Genomic DNA, 19,841 nt, shown 5'->3' on the forward strand with positions numbered 1-19,841 from the left:
AACGGTTGTTTGACGTTGCTAACGGTATACGAGGGTTTTAGACTGGGAAGTTTACCTATCGAGTGGTTCTCTCTCTATATTCAAGGTATGGTCTTAATTTATTTTCTAAAATCTCATTTCTTCCATTTTAACTGAATTTTAGCAATTTGTAAAGTTATATATCGTTTATTGAAATGTTTTAGGGCTTGTAGATAACTTTAGACAAAGTTTTGATATGTTATAAATAGAAATTAGGGCAAGTTACTACATGCCAACCTCGAGCTTCATTAGTTGCCATTTCATTAGGCGACTACAAACCGGGGTTTCGTGTACACGATGGCGTGCACGTTAAAGAATCCCTGTCATTAATATAATTTGTGCCAAACCAAAGCTCCATTAGTTGTTTCCCGTGGATACAGGTAAATAGCAGCCTTAGGGACAGTGGGAATTTAATGAAGAGTACATGGGCTTACCTCTGCTCCCCTCTTTGATGGGGATAAGTAGATCGTCAAGCCCCAGTTCATTTTACATTTCATTAAAATAGCAATATTGTTCATAATAACACAACTTTATAGATTTACTACTTCTTAGTATTTTACATGCAACGTTTCGGTACTTTTACATGTATCTTTATCAAGCAATGATTATTAATTATTTTTTTTACATATTGTTTTACTCATGGATGTACTACAAATGTGTGATTGTATTTATTATTGATCACTATTTGATAAAGATACCTGTATATTGAAACGTTGCATGTTAAGATATAAACAATGGACTATTATTGAAGAATATTGCAAGTACCGGATATTTAACTGTTAGAAACTCTAAATTAATATGCATATAGAGGGAAAAAAACGCCATACAGTATGCTATGAGGGAAATTTTCCCGGGTCAGCAGCGCAACGGCCTACTCTTATATCGATTTCCAACTGCCAAAGGATCTTTTACGTGTACGCCAATGTGTACACGGGACCTCGGTTTTTCAAGAATATTGCAAGTACTGGAAATTATAATTGTTAGAAACTTTAAATTAGTATTCATATTCTATAGAGGAATAAACAATGGGGATTATCCAAGATTATTACAAGTACCTGAGATTAAACTGTTAGATTTTATAAACTAATATACATATTATTAATGGCGGCTTGCCACTTTAAACAGAGAAACTAATCATTTTACGCTAGTTAATTTATATTAATTTTTGTATGATAATGAGCTTAGATTATAACAAATCAAAGACACTAACCTTGTACTTAAACTTACTACAACAATCCGTGGTTTGTTATTATTAATATACATCTACCGACCGTAGAGCAGTTAAAGGGAGATAACTACATTATTCAAAATCATGGTATTAGGTCACAGATGACTAATGATTTCCCTATTGACTGCGATGTCCGCCTCTAACTTTTTCCGAAATTTTCATTGGGTAGAACCCTTTATACCACAGATGGAGCAACATGGTTCAATTTTATTTCAATCATTCGCTTGCGCGTAGGGGTCTTTAGCAGTGGGGTGAAACCAGAAGACCCGGAGAAAACCAACGAGGTTGGACAGGCGACCCTACTCCTTGTCACGTACAACCGGGGAATCGAAACCCCGCCACTTGACTCAATGACAGACCGTATGATACAGCGCGCGCGTGCTAATCATTCGGCCACCCACCCACCCCACCCCCATTAGATACAAATGTCGTAGAGGGGGCAGGATATGTCAATAGTGCCCAAAGTATAGCAACACGCGACCGACAAGGAAATATATTTTATACATCATATCCAAACTGATTTTATAAAACCATTGGCAAATTTATCGATTATTTGGATTTTGTTGTGTGAAATATTCATATTTAGCCTATAACATATCTTTCCTTGTCGGCAGTATACGGTGGGCGCTATTGCCCCTCAAAAAACGCAATTGCCGGTTCTTGTCTATACGCAAATTACAATTATTTCTATTTACATATTTCATATTCACTTCTCCGGTGATACCATAACCCCGCTTTCAACTTTCAACCTTTACCTGTTTCAAAATCAAAACCGACATCCGGCGATTCACCGAAAACATCTAGGTCATAATAATCGTGACGTAATAATCAAATGATGTCACAATGGCTTTGAAATCCACTACGTCACAACCGGTCTTAGAAACATCATTTTTTTAGCACGCCATTTTTATTTCTCTTTTTCAGTGATTCTGTGTACTAAGTTCTAAGAGTTGGTCCAAGATGCCGAAGAAAGGGAAGAAGGGAAAGAAGGGAGGAAAGAAGGGCAAGAAGGGGGGAAAGAAATCGAAAAAACAGGAGTCAGTTATGGCCATAGCAGCGGCAAATTCTAAAGTTTGGGAAGCAAGACTGGAGATTGCTGAAGCATCAAGAAATGAATATCGAGTAAACGCCCATCGGTTGGTCCAGGAGAATGACGCTCTGTCCACACAGATGGTACAAACGGAGAAGGATACCATTGACGTCATTACGTACCTCAGACAACAAGAACAAGAAAAGGATGTCGCCCTGGAAAATGAAAAACAACAAAATAGAGAACTGAAAAAACAGCACCGTCAAGAAAAGGAAATTTTGGTCGATGACTTCACGAAGCAGATCAGCGAATTAGAGGACAAACTCGGAGAGAAAATGCGGGAAATCGACCTCATCCAAGGGGAGCTAAAAACCGTGAAAGAATTCCGTCGAAAGCGCGCGCAAATGCAGAAAGATCTGGATGACATCAAAGAAGCCATGCACAACGCCAACAGAACACATAAAGAAAATGTCGGTCGAATGGAGCAGAAGTTCTTTGAAGAGAAGATGCGACTCCAACAGGAAGCAAACAAGAAAATTGCTGAGCTGGCTGAAAAGGCGCATTCGGAAGCCATCTCTAACTTAGATGAAACAACCAAAAATGTTTACAAGGAAAATGTTCGTCTGTCCGAGGCGCTGAATTTTCACATGAAGGAAAGCGACTTGCTAAAAAAGGAGCGAACTGAACTTCTCACCGAAAACGAAAAACTGAAAGGTGACAAAGAAATCAACGATATTATGGTCCAGGACAAAATTGTGCAGTCGAAGCATCAGAAGGAAAAACTTAAAGAATATGAGGAGAAAATCGAAACCCTGGAAAAATCACTGAGTCACGTGGTGCGCGAATTCGAATCGGAGAAAAGTAAACTTCAGGACGACTTGGAAACGCAGACGGCGGCCGCTAAAATCGAACTCACTAAGCTCCAACGGGTCCTTGAGATGAAATCACGCGAGATGTCGAGGGTGAAGAAATTAGCCAAGACGATCCTGGATCAGAGAACACAGCTGGAGAGGTTCTTCTTGGACTCCCTAGAAGAAGTAAAAATAGAAATCGCTGCTAATCAGACACAATATAGACGCGATGCGCAGGCGGCTTACCAACACAAGATGTTCAATGCTGTTTCCGGTAAAGGAGATTACCCCAAAGTACGAACATTTACGAAATGTGATTCTAGCACGAACAGTGTTTTTAAAGATTTGGAAGCCGCCCAGCTTCTACACGACGTCAGCAGCAAGGTAGATATTAGCGAACTGACGTGGGAACAGCGGGAACGCGTGTTGAGATATCTATTTGCTAAGATGAATTTCAGTTCCAGTTTACAAATTACCAAAGTTTCTTCCGCTCCAATCCTCCGAGAGAGTCGACCTTTGAGTATAACTCAAGGAGACGAAGGTGTTCCGGATGACACAACGTTCTTAACACAAGTTAAAGTGGAAATACCTCACGAACTAAACAAACATCCGGTCATACCAAGCATTGGTCAAACGTCATCCAACACGGCACTAGAAACCCAGTAAAGTATTATTTATTTCTCCAAAGACACTTCTGTGTGGAATCCATTGCCAGGAACCCCGACAGCATAAATCTGTATTGTGTGAATTTTTTATTTAGTGCGTATGGGGGTCTTTAGCAGTTGAAGGAAACCGGAGGAAAACAAGATGTTGGACAGACGGCCCTATTCCTCCTTAGTAATGATCATTTAAAACAGTTCGTTTCTTTGGTTTCAATCTTCATTTCAGACATGCATATTGTTTTATATCTGAACTTTTCGTGTCGATTGATGTGGAATTTGGATTTAGTGTATACGAAACTGCGTCTTAAAAAGAATCGTGGTGATTACGATCTTCATTTCAGTACAGTACATGCCATTTCAGACTTGTACGCCATTTTATCTCTGAAGCTCTTGTTTCGATTAATCTTGTTTATAAAACCCTGATAACAAAAAAAGAAATATTGTGTGCTGAGTTGAATAAATATGTAAATTAAAGACTCGATGCGTCATTTTAGACCGAAAGGAATAGATGCAAACTACAATATCGTGAAAAGGGGTTGGGTGGCCGAATGGTTAAAGCGTGTGCGTTGGATCAGAAGGTCAGCCAGTGAGTCAAATGATGTGGATTCATTTCCCCGCTTGTACGTGACAAGGAGTCGGGGCGCCTGTCCAACCTCATGTGTTTTAAGCTGGTCCTCAGGTTTTCCCCCATTGCTAAAGACCCCTACGCGCAAGCGAATTATTGGAATAAAATTGAACCATATAATAGTCCCAAAATGACCTAGTTTGTGTCGAGTGTACGTTAAACCCCATATCTCTCTCTTTTTACTGATAAGCCTATTCTAAATCCGATTGAATCCAAGCCCGGATATTATCTAGTGTTGATATTATGATTTCCTAATTAAATATTAAACAATCAATTTTACTACATGTTAATATAATTTTAGCGAAAAATACAAATGACGCACCGTGGCTTTAAATAATAATAAGAAACAACTCTGTAGATATTAATTTGTAAACAAAGTAATTCTAACCTAGATTGGAACATTCATTGCCATGTTTATTCCTAAGGGGAAATAACTCTGCTGTTGTCTCGGGCACATTAAACGTATTTTAAAAATAAAATATTGAAGACTGTGATATTGAATAAAATAATGGATATTGTTTGTTGAATTATGGTGATGATTTAATCATATAAAATTATATTTTGTATTATTGTTAAAAGTATCAACTGAAAATTAAATGTATATTGACTGTGATATGAAAAGAAACCCTGTTTAAGTTTTTATTATGTAAGAGTGTTTTGTCAACTGGAGAATACAACCCTTTTATTTCCTAAAGTCTTATTAAGGAACGCTCTATAGTACAAACCAGTTCCCGAGTTCACAAAGCATTCTCAGACTTAAGTTAAGAAATTACTCAAAATTGTTTGCCTTATTTCAACTAAAATATAGCCCTTTATAAAACTTGTGTTGTTTTAATGTATCAAATACATCATTAAGAAACTATATGCAAAGTTTTGTGTTTCTGGATCAAAGATATTTCTCATAAACAGTGATTGAAAGTTGAGTAAATTCTTAACTTTTTTAAAGTCTGAGAATGCTTTGTGGACTTGGGACGAGGCTAATGAAGATCGGGATAAGACACACGGTGTGCTACGGGGGAATTTTGTCTGTACAGCGGCGTGTCCACGTACTATTCATCGAATTATAACCGTAAAGGGTTCTTTTACGTGCACAGTAACGTGTACTCGGACCTCGGATTATCGTCCCATCCGACCAATTAGACGCCCTCCCTATGTTCAGCACATAGCGGCTAAGTGTATTTTAAACCTGAATACAAGCACTAACATTTGTATGGGTGGCCGTTTAGGGTCATTTATTAAGAAAAACCCGTTAGCCACTTAAATGTTCAAAATGGCCGTCATTGTCCAAGATTGGGTTGATTGTGGGGATTTTTATACACCCAAATATTTGTGTCGATCGACGTATTATGTTGCTGGCTATGTCCGTCCGTTTGGACGTCCGTTTCCTTTTTATTTTTTTTATCTAAAGTTCACAATTGTTACCCGATTTTGATGATACTTAAATTGTATGTTTATGTCCAATATATCACGGATAGGAACTCTTTTGGTGGGTATCGCACCGTAACCTCTTGGATTATGGTCCCCTAGTGAAATATGTTCGAAGGCTGTGGAACCTCCAGGGACCACAATAAATTTTTGCGATATATTTTAACGATCAATCGATCTTGGATGAGTTCGAATTTGGTCTGCTTGGGTTATGGTTCGTGACTTTAAATGCCGGATCTGAATTCTGTACAATGTCTGTCTGTAGATCCTCGGAGGGTTGGATAGCCGAATGGTTAGCACGTGCGCTGTATCATAAGGCCTGTCAATGAGTCAACTGGAGGGGTTTTAGATGGCTGAATGGTTAGCACGTGCGCGGTGTATCATAAGGCTTGTCATTGAGTCGACTGGCGTGGTTTCGATTCCCTGGTTGTACGTGACAAGGAGTAGGGTCGCCTGTCTAACCTCTAGCTTCCTCCCACTGCTAATAGAGACCCTACGCGCATGCGAATTAGTGAAATGACCTAGTTTGTGTCGATTGGACGTTAAACCCCATTTCTCTCTCTCTCTCCCTCCCTCTCTCTCTCCTCTCTCTCTCTCTATAGACCCTCTAGTGACCACAATTGTACTCCTGATTAAGATGAACATGTATGTTAGGGATCTAAAGACCTTCGGGAAGTTTGATTTTGGTCTGTATCAAGCTCTTGACTTATACGCAAAATGTGAATTGTGGACCCTGTAGCTAGAGCCTTCAATTTGAGTTCTAATTAGATCAAACTATTGAGTTCTAATTAGATCAAACTATTAAGTTCTAATTAGATCAAACTATTGAGTTCTAATTAGATCAAACTATTGAGTTCTAATTAGATCAAACTATTGAGCAGAACAATAGGATGTTAAACCACATTTCATTTCATTTCAATCGGAACAGCATCGTGTGTTATCTTCACGAGAGTGGGAAGGGGGTGGGGCGTCTGTTAGATGATAAATCATAAGACGAGTAATCTATGTAAATCAAGACAATGATCTCCCTCTACTTCATCCCCGACTTCTGAAAACCTCATGCACGCAAGCGAAATATTGAAATAAAATATAGAATTTGTCACCAACTTATATACGTTCAGCATATAGTGTTCCCAACTTACACAGTCATCATGATTCGACACGATTTGAAACCAGGGATAAAGGATCGAGGTCGTCCGCTCAATATAATAGGTAGATTGAAGGATGTAAACTCAACACAATTCGACGATTAGAGAATTCAGAGGTAATATTTTCTTAAAACCCTAGTTACGCTTGAGGCGGAATGAAATTTTTTTGTACATTCCTGGATATATGAAGTACATTTAAAAAATTCTGACTGTTCAAAATCTAAGTGCATTCCAACTATTCCGGCCCATTCTTGCTCAAAATTTTCGAGGTGCACTCGAAGTGTTGAAATAATATCGAATTCGAAGTGTATTCTAAATCTAATGGCACCCAACAGCTTTCGAAACATTCTGATCGCATTCGAGGGAGAATCGAAACGGCAAGGCACTTCAAATTCGGTCAGAATTCCCCGCATGCGCCTCCAATGAGCCGGAATGCACCTCGAATGGACCCGATTGCTGTCAGAATCTATTCATTGTACATTCTAATTATTCGAGCTGCATTCTGTTGGAATTGTTGGACCTTCGAACCATATTCGACGGTCATTCCGGGAGCGTTTTGACCGCATTCGAGGTGTATTTGCACCGCTCTGTGAAACATCACGCGGAGCCCTCTCTGCCAACACCCGCAGGGCCACAGTAAGTTTCCACCACAAGGTCTAATGACAAGCTGAAATCCCAAGGTCTGTCATTCCGATGTCATGCTTGTACTTGACAAGGAGTAGGGTAGTCTGTTCAACCTCGTGGGTTTTCTCCGCCAGTGATCATGCATGCGATTATCGATCGCTTTTATAGGCTGACAGGCATCTGATCATTAAAAACGAAACTGAAAGAGAAACTTTTACTTTTGTCTTCGTTTCGTTAGACGATAAAAATCGCAGTGTTTTCATATATTTTTGCAAATTGCGTACCTTTTGCCGACTAATGGCAACGCGATTCGTCACTAATGTCTCGGAGAAGCTTGTTATCCGTTTGGTTTGGCAATTTTAAGCCTCGAAAATGACCATTGATGAGTTCGCTTCCAAGCGACGAAAAGTTCAGTTTGAATCCAGTTAAACATGATTTGGGGGTATTGAAAAAAATAATCGAATAGTTTATGTAATTCCATTTGTTTGTTCGTTTAAATTTTCCTGTGACAATCGTGAACATTGATTATTATTACATCAGTTAAACTAAAACGTAGTACATGTATTCGATATGGTGCGTTAAATCCCAGTTTCTGACTGTACAGCGCAGTGGACGCTTACGGCTGGCCCCCGGATCCATTCACTTGATTTGATATTTGTTTATTGTCCGCGGGTTTATCTTGTACATTTTTGTTTTACGTGTAGTGCGGTCCTCCTGCACTTACTATTAGTAATGTGACCTCCAGTTACCTAAATATACGCCAAAATGACGCTAGTGACCTTATATTATTCAAAACATTTCGAGCCCCCCACCGCCCCTTCCCGGGATGTTTGTCCCCGATTACATGCTTTTATACTATTTGTGTAAAGGGGAGTGGCCATTTGACTGAAAGTTTCTGTTCGATTTTTCGCGAAATTTGGACTCAACTATAATTATGCTTTATTTGGACAGTTTTGAAAACAAGATAAAACAAATTGTGACCTCTAGAGGGTCCAGAAGCTAAAAACGTGATATTCCGTACAGTCAGGGGTCATGTTACAGCCCTTGTGGTATCAATTTCAAAGATGATTTGAAAATGAATGGTAGTTTCATGGGTCCCTAATGGCCTAAGCTAGTTGATGGTTTTGCCTAGTTTGGGACCCCTTTTAGTAATGAATTAAAAGTTTGATGAATTATTAAAGTAGCTAAGTCTCTAACTCAATATCATCCAAAGTCTTCGACATTGAGAACACGAATTATTGGTCAATTTAAATCAACATTGATATTGTGATCTTACCGGGAAAAGATAAGCTTCTGATATCCAATATTTAAGACAAAATATACATTTTACCATTGGTACACGAATCTTGTACCACAATGCGTTTCAGCGCCATTTGTAACACGGGACTCGAAGAACGAGGCTAGACATATTCCACAAGACATGTCAAATGGTGACGTCATATTCTTATCTGGAGAGCATGCACAATAAATACTATCGGTGTAGATTGGAATAACCAGACGCTAAAGATTGCCATTGATTGAGACTTCGAACATAACTGATTTTTAATTAGGGTAAAAACGGAAACGATTGAATGTAAATCAGTTTATATACATTCATATTACATTATTATATGCGTTGCGACCCATTTGTGTCTATTTCTAAATCCCAAATATTAGCGACTTAGGTCCTTTAAGATTGCCGGGCGATAAATATGTGCATAAGATAGAAACACCAAGATATATTCTAGAAAGCACCACTTACAGGCACTGTTTGCGCTTGGGTAGAGAGAACCACCCCGGACATCACCTCCACCCCCATAGAGTGGGAACCACTCACGGCCCCTAGTGCATCCCTGGAAACATGTAGACCGATATAGTAACCACGGTCCAGGGTTAGGGTTAGGGTTGGGATTAGCGTTAAAAATATTATTTTTAGCACTTACCCATTACAATTGTATGGCTGTAGCTTCATATCACTTCCCGTCATGCAGCCGAAGCTGGATATATGGTACAGGAGTCTGCCGAGGTTTTCCGAATGGTCGACTACACTGTGTGACACGATTCTGTGTCACGTGACGAGATAAGCGATGTGACACAATGACCAACTTGTCCCCATCCTTCTAAGAATGTACATCTCAAGGAATATGGAAGACCAAACAGCTCTTTATTCAGTGTTCTTAATTCTTAGTTCTTAGTTCACTGTTCTTAATTCACTGTTCTTAATTCTTAATTCATCATGTATGTGGCGTATTTCGACATTTGTATTGATTTACAAATCTGACATCTCTCAAATCAGATTTGTAAATTGTATTTTTGTTTAATTTAATTGTATTTTAATATAATGCAACAAATTACATTTACAGGGTCGCATGTCCAACCTCATCGATTTTCGCCGAGTCCTCCGATTTGCTCCCACTGCTAAAGACCCCTACATGCAAGCGAATTATTTAAATACAAATCAAATATTCCCGTACTGTTATATGAAACGAAATGAAATGTGGTTTAACGTCCCACTGTTCTGCCCATAACTGGGGCTAATGAAAACGGGCATACGCCATACAGTATGCTATGAGGGAAATTTTGCCCGGACAGCGACACTACGGCCCACTCTTATATCGAATTCCAACTGTCAAGGATCTTTTACGTGCACACTAATGTATACACAGGAACTCGGTTTTTTGTCCCATCCAAACGACCAGACAGCTTTCCTTGTCAGACCCTCCGTCCTGCACCACTGACAAGGGGAAACCACGCCGGAAAATCTGGATGAACTTTCTCGGCCAATGCAGAGATCGAACACCCGACCTCCAGGCTAGCGAGCCAGCGTCTTACCCACTTAGCCACCGTGACCCCCCTCCCCCCACCCCCCCCCCCCCCAGCGTACGGTTATATGTGGAAAGAAAAGATGAGAGTCTTGAACGGGCCATGTAGTATCACCGTATACTACTGTTTATTAGGGATAGTCATCGGGGTGCACCTCTACCAAAGATAGTCACCATGGTACACTGATATTGCTCCAAAATACCATTATCACAGTGTTAAAATACAGAATACACTTTTAAATAATACAAAATACAGTATAATAGTTATTTTGCACATTACACTTCTTCGTTCTGCATTCTGCATAATAGACAAATGCATAATAGAACTTAGCATATTAGATCCTTATATGGGATCTATGACGAAGTCCATTTGGATACGGAAAAAAGTCCGAACTAGGAAGGAAATTTTGTATTATTTAAAGGCTCAATACCACAATTGTTGTAACTGAATAATATGTCCCAATCTTTATTCTAGTCAACAAATTGTACTATTTTACAATATTCCAATTAATTGATGATACAAATTTCATCTTAACACATCTAATTTAAAAGTTGGAAAAATTCAACTAAATGATATGAAAATCCTAACGTAAACCTTTTCAAATCTGACTTGGATTTAAAAATATTTTCGAACTCTCTGGACAAGTAAAATAGGATGTAATGGATAATTTACACAACAGGTAGGACACTTAAACATCTAATACTTAGAATAAGGCTATTATTTATTTTCTGGAGCTGTCATCCAGCAAGAGTGTTATTGTCCCTTTAAAAGTGTATTCTGCATTTTAACACTGTGACATTGGTATTGTGGAGCAATCGATGTTGCAAATTGTAAAACTAAAATACGTATTTAGAACTGCTGACATGTACAGTTTGTACAGTGAACATTGAAATAATATTGGCAACGTTATCCATCCATACACTGATAGTAAGCTTAGTTCTACTTCCTGAACTCCATTGACAACCATTGAACAAAGACAAGGTTTGGTTCAATATGTAGGACGCCTTTCAGTGTAAGGAAATTATTGTATTTGAGGTCACTACCATAAATAAACATATTGACTCTAAATTAATGTCATATCGCAAATCCTCTATTTAATCGCCTGAATGAAGTTTACCAATAATAAATCAAGATTTAGATAAAGTTATGTATACATAGGAATTTATTAATGGCTCGTTTTATTGCCTATTATACAATATGGGGGTCTTTACCGTGCTCTGTTGATTTATATATTTTTTATTTGGTTTGTATGGTATAGTATGCTCTATTAATTTCTACACATGAGAGGTCGATTTTTATTTGGTTGGGGTGTAGTTTATTTCGGTTATTCGGCTCTGGATTCTAACAGACTAGGGATATTTTACGTACACACTATCAATATCTACACACGAGACATCAGACTGCCTAGGGATCTTGTACATGTACTATCAATATGACATGGGACTGCCTAGGGATCTTGTACGTACACTATCAATATGACTTCAGACTGCCTAGGGATCTTTTACGTGCACACTATCAATAACTACACACGTGACGTCGATTTCTTTTTTTGGAATGTGAAACTTTCGCGGCCATTACTCGGGTGGCTCGGTGAATAAGGTGCTTGCCAACTAACCAGGTGGTCTCGGATTCGATTCCGGGACTAACACATGGTTCAATTTTATTTCAATAATTCGATTGCGCGTAGGGGTCTTCAGAAGTGGGCGGAAACCGGGAGGACTCGGAGAAAACACATGAGGTTAGACAGGCGACCCCACGCCTTGTAACATACAATCAGGGAATCGAAACCACGCGAATTGGCTCAATTACAGACCTTCTGATACGACTCGCACTAGCTAACAATTCGGCCATCCACCAACCGAGATTGTTCTTCGGAATTGTCCAGCCTGGTTTTCCTCGTCTGTGGTCAATGACGTAGGCAGGACAAACACCGAAGAGCAAGTTAAAGATCCCTTGAGTGTTGGAAGTCGAAGTAAGGGAAAGAAACCCGGATAAAATATCCTGACAAACTGCATGGTGTACGTCCGTTTTCATTCGAACATTATACCCATATCAGTTCTTGCTGTGAGCAGTTGGAAGAAGGTGAATTTTGTCACTGCAGCTGCTTTCTCGAGAATGATTTCAGAATCTGTCAACCACGAGCACCTCGGGTAATGTAAAATGGTGAATCGGTTCCAATAAATTATATAACCTCTTTTATATAACCGGTATATCGGCCCCTTAAGGACAATATGTCGGACATTTTAAACACCTCATGCATAAAATGAAATGAAATGGGGTTTAATGTCCTACTGTTCTGCTCATAACTGGGCTAATGAAGACGGGCATACGCCATACAGTGTGCTATGAGGGACATTTTGCTGGGGCAGCGGCACTACGGCCTACTCTTATATCGAATTCCAACTGTCAAGGGATCTTTTACGTGCACACCAATATGTATATGGAAGCTCGATTTTTCGTCCCACCCAAACGACTATACGTTGTACTTTGCCAGGCCCTGTGTCTTGCACCACTGACAAGGAGAAACCACGCCAGAAAATCTCTAGGAACTTTCTCGGCCAGCCCAAAGGATCGAACACGGGAACATTCCAGGTTAGTCCTACTCACTGATCCACCGTGACTTCCTACTAACATAAAATCTGACGAAAGAATGAAATGAATTACGTATCGGGTTTTAACAGCCTAGCGATGGATTTGATTAGCCACAAGAATTTATGACGGGTGGGTTCAATATCTAGGACGGTAAATGCGCGTTCGTGTGTTGGTGTAACTATCAAGTGTGTAAATATTGAATACACCTTTTTTTTAAACCATAAGATTGTTGCCTTGTTGATAAAATATGTAAGACTGTTGCACGTGGGTTATGCAGGGAGTATATATATAATAGTATTCAGTCTTTATTTTTATATTTCATATGTTATCTATAGACTGGACGTGTTCTCTGGAAGGATATTATCTAGCCTACAGTAGTTTATATGCCTTTGGTGGGCTTTTTTTTAAAGAACAGTTGTGAGGATTGGTGTGTGTATATACTAAGAATTATCCTGAAGTAAGTTAACGTTTTAGTACTAGATATTACGAGGTCTCTTATAAAATGGGGAGCCACGGTGGATCAGTGAGTAGGACGTTGGCTCGCTAACTTGGAGGTCCCATGTTCAATCCCTTTTGAGAAAGTTAATTGGGATTTTCCGGTATGGTTTCCTCTTGTCAGTGGTATAGGACGGAGGTCCTGGTGAGGAACAACACGGATTGAACGAAAAAAACGACGTCCTGTGTACACATTGGCGTGCACGTGAAGAACCCTTGGCAGTTGGAATTCGAAAAAAGGGTAGGCTATGGCGCTGCTGACCAGGTAAAATTTCCCTCATAGCACACACTGCATGGCGTTCAAGTCCGTCTTCTTATAAAATGATTTATGAAGAGTAGCCGCGGTGGCTCAGCGATAAAGACACTGGCTTGCTATCCATGAAGTCTTGGGTTTGCTCCATGTGTAGACGGAGTAAGTTCATCGGGTTTTTCCGGCGTGGTTTCCCCTTATGTCTAGTCATTCGAGGGTTGGGGTGGGGGCAGGCGAAAAACCGAAGCCACATGTACATAATCGACACTGTTTTTTTATCGTACCGACTTTAGTTATGATGATCGAGACAACGCCTAAAATTCAAACGCTGATATCTCCGTTCAGAGTGGAGCAATTTAACTGAAATTTTCAACAAATTCCCTTTATATTGTTTATTTTTAACTATTGTAGTGAGAACTGCCAGCTCTTTATCTAATCCCCCTTAATATATCTTTAAAAGACACGAATTATAATTCAATATTGGTCCATTTTAATCAATGGAATCCTATTATCCGGTATTTATCCTGTATCTTTGGTTTCGCGCGCCATTTGTAATAAACAGAGAAAAACATATCCCACAATTCATTGCGGAAGTAATTAAAAATGACTGATTTACAAACGACAAAATAATATCTTAAATAAAAAAAAACGTGTAGAATGGAATATGCAGACTTGAATGACATTTGTTCAATTTGGACTGTTCACGTATTTCACATAATTGATCATAAATTACAATAAAAACTTTAAAAAAATTGAATATAAAACACTTTATATACATTAATATTACTTTGATATATGCCCCTATTTTAAGAGGGAGGGTTGGGGGCGGAGTGGATGGGCTTTGTAGAGGGTGGGGGATAAGTCGGTGGCCGAATGGTCCAATACGTGCACTTTAGATCATAAGGTCTGTCATTGAGTCAAGTGAGGTGTTTTCGATTTCCTGCTTGTACGTGACAAAGCGTAAGGTCGCATATCTATCCTCGTGGGTTTTCTCCGCCCCCCCCCCCCCCGGTTCCTCCCACTTCTAAATACCCATACGCGCAATCGAATTATTGAAATAAAATTGAACCATATGTTAATCTTGAAATGAACTAGCTTGTGTCGAGTGGACGTTAAACCCTGTTTATCTCATTTCTATCCCCATTTTAAGGTTCCGAATCCAAACTTCAACATGCTTCGATTTTAATTCTCATCTTTAATTTCGAATATTATCGATAATATTGAGTTAGAGGCTTAGCTCCTTTAAACATACATTATGACGTCACATTAATAATGATGTCATTGTAATAATCATATTAAACATACATTATGCAAGAGCTAAATCTGCCTATTGCAGGCCTTTTTTTACGCCTGAAATGTTATAAAAACTATTAATTAGACATTAATTAACCTATCCAGACCATAATCAACTCTAGATGGCATCGGATACTCGAGATTTTAACTATAGATTAAAACGGTTCGCCATTTAAAAATTTAATTTAAAAATGGGAAAGCGAGGCTAAGTCCCGATTATACCAGTGCCCTGGTTACCACTGTGCACACATCTTGTCAAAACTACAAACAATGATAACTTGGCTGAGAAAGAAGTAATTTGAATGAAATTTTCAATATTTTCTTTTTTTATCGTCTATTTTTGAATTATTATAGCAAGAATGACCAACTCTTTATTAAACTCTTAGCTAATGTATCTTTAAGAAGTGACAATAGTACACAAAAAATACCCGAGATTTATATATGTGTTGGGGAGATTTCTTAGTGCAACTTATTTGCCCTCGATATATAAAATGTAAGTTGATAAGGTAATGTGATGCTTGGCCAGTTGAGGATATCGGGGTCAATGTGTTTTATAAGTTTTATAATTTAACCCATTAAAAATGTATCGTGTAATTTGACTGTATAGGACCTACGTGCTTCGTTCAAATTCTCTTTTGCAGGGTTGGATGGCCGAATGGTTAGCACGTGCGCGCTGTATCATAATGTCTGTCATTGACCTCTACGCGCATGCGAATTATTGAACCATGTTAGTCCCGAAATGACCTAGTTAGTGTCGAGTGGGCGTTAAAGCCATCTCCTCTCTCTCTCTCTCTGAAAGGGCTAGAGTAGGGCGAAAGGCTAGATCTTGGGTTAGGGTTTGGGTTAGCGCTAGAGTCAGTATGAGCGACACAACACGCTGTTAAAAAAAATGTCACCTTCTTCTAACCGACTTGGCGGACATCATTGAAAGGATAACGCACAAATTTAAATACTCGGCCATATAAGATGAAACGTTGAGTTAAATAATTAAAATTCTGGCACTATAGCTGCATCTGTTCTTGACTTGGATATAAATAGAAGTAAATTACCTGTCAATTTATTGTAACATACCAGATGTTACTCTATATAATGGTTTCTATTCACAGATATTACTAATTTTAACTACATGTAACGATAAAGAACTATTTCTTCCTGGAATAAAATCTCTTTATTTCAAAGCACTGCCAAAGACGGAGCACAATGTATCTTTAACAGCGTATCGCCGTCAAGGAACACTATTCAGCAGATGGTCGCCACGAAAATCCTCTAACATCTTTTCCCATGCTGTTCTGCTGATGTTTTGATTCCTTTCGACGGTCATCTAAAGCTACTAATCGTCTCGTTGTTCTCCGCTAATTCAATTACGATCGACCTGAAACTTGACATAATTGTGCCTTAGATTTCGACAAGACGCCACACATCCAAGATGGATGCGATGACGTCATACTTCCTGGTGTAGGCCTACTAGTTTGCTTGACCTTTTACCTCATTTCTCGAAAATAAATAAATTTAGTTAGTTATAGGCCTAAACAGTTTACGTAAATTTGCAGATAGCCGATCATGACTCACGCCAGTATAATAAAACGTTTGGGGACTAGCCTATTCTCCTTTTTTTTTTGGGGGGGGGGGGAGGGGGGAGGGAATGGCCGAATGGTTATCGCGTGCGTGTTGTATCATAAGGTCTGTCATTGAGTCAACTGGCGTGGTTTCGATTCCCCGGTTGTATGTGACAAGGAGTAGGGTCGCTTGTCCAACCTCGTGGGTTTTCTCCGGGTTCTCCGGTTTCCTCCAACTGCTAAAGACCCCTACGCGCAAGCGAATTATTGAAATAAAATTGAACCACGTGTTAGTCCCGAAATGGCCTAGTTTGTGTCGAGTGGACGTTAAAATATCTCTCTCTATCTCTCTCTCTCTCTCTCTCTCTCTCTCTCTCTCGCTCCTTTTTATTGTGGATTGTCTTTTTTATTTTTTTATTATTTTTTTTTTAATTATTTTTAGTGAGACCTGTATAACTGCTGGACCAGGACTCTACAGTACAGTGGACGCTTAATGTAACAGTATATTAACAATCACGCCACTTTTAATCACCTTGACAACAAGATAATACAATAATTTTATTTCTATTTCAGACGAGATTATTGGAGTTTTTTATTGATGTGCAAACTCTAGCAAGGGAGTAAACGGTTAAATAGGGTATTATTTTAAGATAAAACATTTATAGGTTATTCAACCCAAAAACAATTGACAACTAAGGGCAGATAATTTAAACTCTAACCAAAGATCTATATCCAACATTTTATTTATAGTAATTGTGGATTTTTTATAAACCGAAATAGGCCTATTAGCCCACACGCTGAATCCAAAATGCCTAAAGGCGGTGAAATGATAAAGACGGTGTCGTATAAAACGACTGAAACACCAACAGACGGACATAACAATTATGTCCCTTATTTAAATGGTAAAAATGTATCAAACAACAGAGACGCCATGTTTACTACAACTGTTAACAGCGATAACTCGTCAAAGGAAAAACAAAATGGCGGAACTTCCTTGCCAACCACGAAAGTCATAATACCCGGAAGTGAGGATAGTAAATCTCAGGAGAAGAAGAGCTCAACAGGTATCTTACAATTGGTAAGTTTCAGTTTGTTTTCTTGATTTTTTTATCAAAAATTATTTCCAATTTAGACATTTTTCTGAACTGACATTACTTATTAACAAATTTATTTTTTAATTTCTTCATGTCTGGATAAAACACAATCTCATGTCTTGAAAAAAATATAATTTTCATGTTTTGAAAAAAAATATTAAATTATTTGTTCAATTTATTGAGATTAGTTGTTCAATTTGTTGAGATTAGTTGTTCAATTTGTTGAGATTAGTTGTTCAATTTGTTGAGTCTAGTTGTTCAATTTGTTGAGTCTAGTTGTTCAATTTTTGAAATTATTCTGTTCAATTTCCTGAATTTATTTTGTTCAATTTCTTGAATTTATTTTGTTCAATTTCTTGAAATTATTTTGCTCAATTTCTTGAAATTATTTTGTTCAATTTCTTGAAATTATTTTGTTCAATTTCCTGAAATTATGTTTTTCAATTTCTTGATATTATGTTTTCAATTTCTTGATATTATGTTTTCAATTTCTTGAAATTATTTTTTTCAATTTCTTGAAATTATTTTTTTCAATTTCTTGAAATTATTTTTTTCAATTTCTTGAAATTATGTTTTCAATTTCTTGAAATTATGTTTTCAATTTCTTGAAATTAGTTTTCCAAATCCTTGAAATTATCTTTTTAATTTCAGTTTACATGATTCATTAATTTTACCCAAAGAGAATTGTTTTTAAAAATTGGCAGAAGATTTCATTCAACCCCAAGTCATGCATTTACACCAATTCTTTCAAACGTTTGAGTAGAATAATTGAATATCGTCAACAGCAAAATTCGCCAAATAAATTAATAATTAGTATCTTACCTTTGAGGATTTTGCGGCTGAAAAACAAAACGTGTCCCTTATATTGAAAATTCCGATAAACAATTTATTGTTAGCAAGAGAAGAATACAATGCTGTTAAGCGTGTTACAATTGCTCGCATAATTTGATTGTTCAGTTATCAGTTAAAATACGACGTTTTAAGTCTATAGAGTTTACAGCTACTAACGAATATATGTGTTTTATCGATTTATTTAATATTCCGATGAACAGGTGATTGCCGCTTGATCATGCATATTAGCCTGGAACTGTGCGTGGTATAAATGTACATATTATTATTATTGTTGTTAGTTCGAACGGAACGATATGGCGCTAACATGTGTTACAAATGTCGTATCAATTAGATCTATATTTTTAGTTGAATAAAAATACATAATTTAGGCCTTTATATAGTCAGTTTGTCTATAGACAGACACTCCATTCTTTTATATTCGTTGTTTTGTCCAGTAAATTTACAATTTAGTTCTGTGTTATATGGTGATTATATTCGTTGTGTTGTCCGGTAAATTTGTGAAAATGTATCTGACATGGATTAGAGGGGACAGCAGAAAGAAGACCAAAGTAAAATACAATTTCATTTTCTATATCTTCTTGTTACCTTGGCGATTGTGGTTGTGTGGTGACGTGTGTGTAGGTATGGATGTAGAGGTGGGGTGGCTCATTAAGTCACGAAACCATGGCGACATTTAGTTATTAATTTATTCTGGATCCAAAGGTCATCGCGGCTTCGCCAGTTCAATAACGAGCGGCATGAAACTTGGCATGCATCGACTGGCGTCACAATACCAAGATGGTTGCGTGACGTATGTACCATAACAAGCCCGGGACTGTACAGCGGAGTGGACGCTGAGCCCCCAGGGTCCATTCACTTGATTTGATATTTGTTTATTTTTCGCAATGTCTATAATCTATCTTGTCCGCAGGTTTATCTTGTTTTGAGTGTAGTGCAGTCCCCCTGCACTTACTAATAGTTACGCTTATATTTGTTTTGTTTTTATTTTAATTTCAGTATCGTTATGTTGATAAGGTAGATGTGTTGCTGATTATTATTGGAACCTTGGGTGCCATGGCAACGGGAGCTGCTATTCCTATTAATTTGGTTATATATGGAGACGTCATTCAATCATTTGTGGGAGTTGCCCCAGGGTGAGTATGGCACTGAGTCACTGATCCATATATTATATCATATCATATAGCGTATAGCATAACAATCTCTTTCACAGGGGATTACGAAAATCTTCTTATATCTCTGTAAAAGATGACTGCCTTCAACACATGACGTCATATCACGTGGCGTCAATCATTGGTA

The 19,841-nt window shown here is 38.1% G+C and overlaps 2 protein-coding genes across 2 annotated transcripts in view; both read left to right on the top strand.

The window, feature by feature from the left end:
- LOC126832198 (basal body-orientation factor 1) lies at positions 1-5,039 on the top strand. Its single transcript, XM_050562910.2, has 2 exons — positions 1-85; positions 2,171-5,039. Exon 2 carries the CDS (start codon positions 2,207-2,209, stop codon positions 3,791-3,793), a length of 1,587 nt encoding a protein of 528 aa, XP_050418867.1. The 5' UTR covers positions 1-85; positions 2,171-2,206; the 3' UTR covers positions 3,794-5,039.
- Positions 5,040-13,349: 8,310 nt separating this feature from the next.
- The window catches only part of LOC126832451 (ATP-dependent translocase ABCB1), a 32,413-nt gene continuing 25,921 nt past the window's right edge, over positions 13,350-19,841 (top strand). The window contains exons 1-3 of the mRNA XM_056103405.1: positions 13,350-13,462; positions 17,173-17,677; positions 19,542-19,678. Coding sequence (XP_055959380.1) covers positions 17,408-17,677; positions 19,542-19,678 — 407 coding nt within the window. The 5' untranslated portion in view covers positions 13,350-13,462; positions 17,173-17,407. The remainder of the gene's footprint in view (positions 13,463-17,172; positions 17,678-19,541; positions 19,679-19,841) is intronic.

Source organism: Patella vulgata, chromosome 9, assembly GCF_932274485.2.
Source record: "Patella vulgata chromosome 9, xgPatVulg1.2, whole genome shotgun sequence".
Lineage (NCBI taxonomy): Eukaryota > Metazoa > Mollusca > Gastropoda > Patellidae > Patella > Patella vulgata.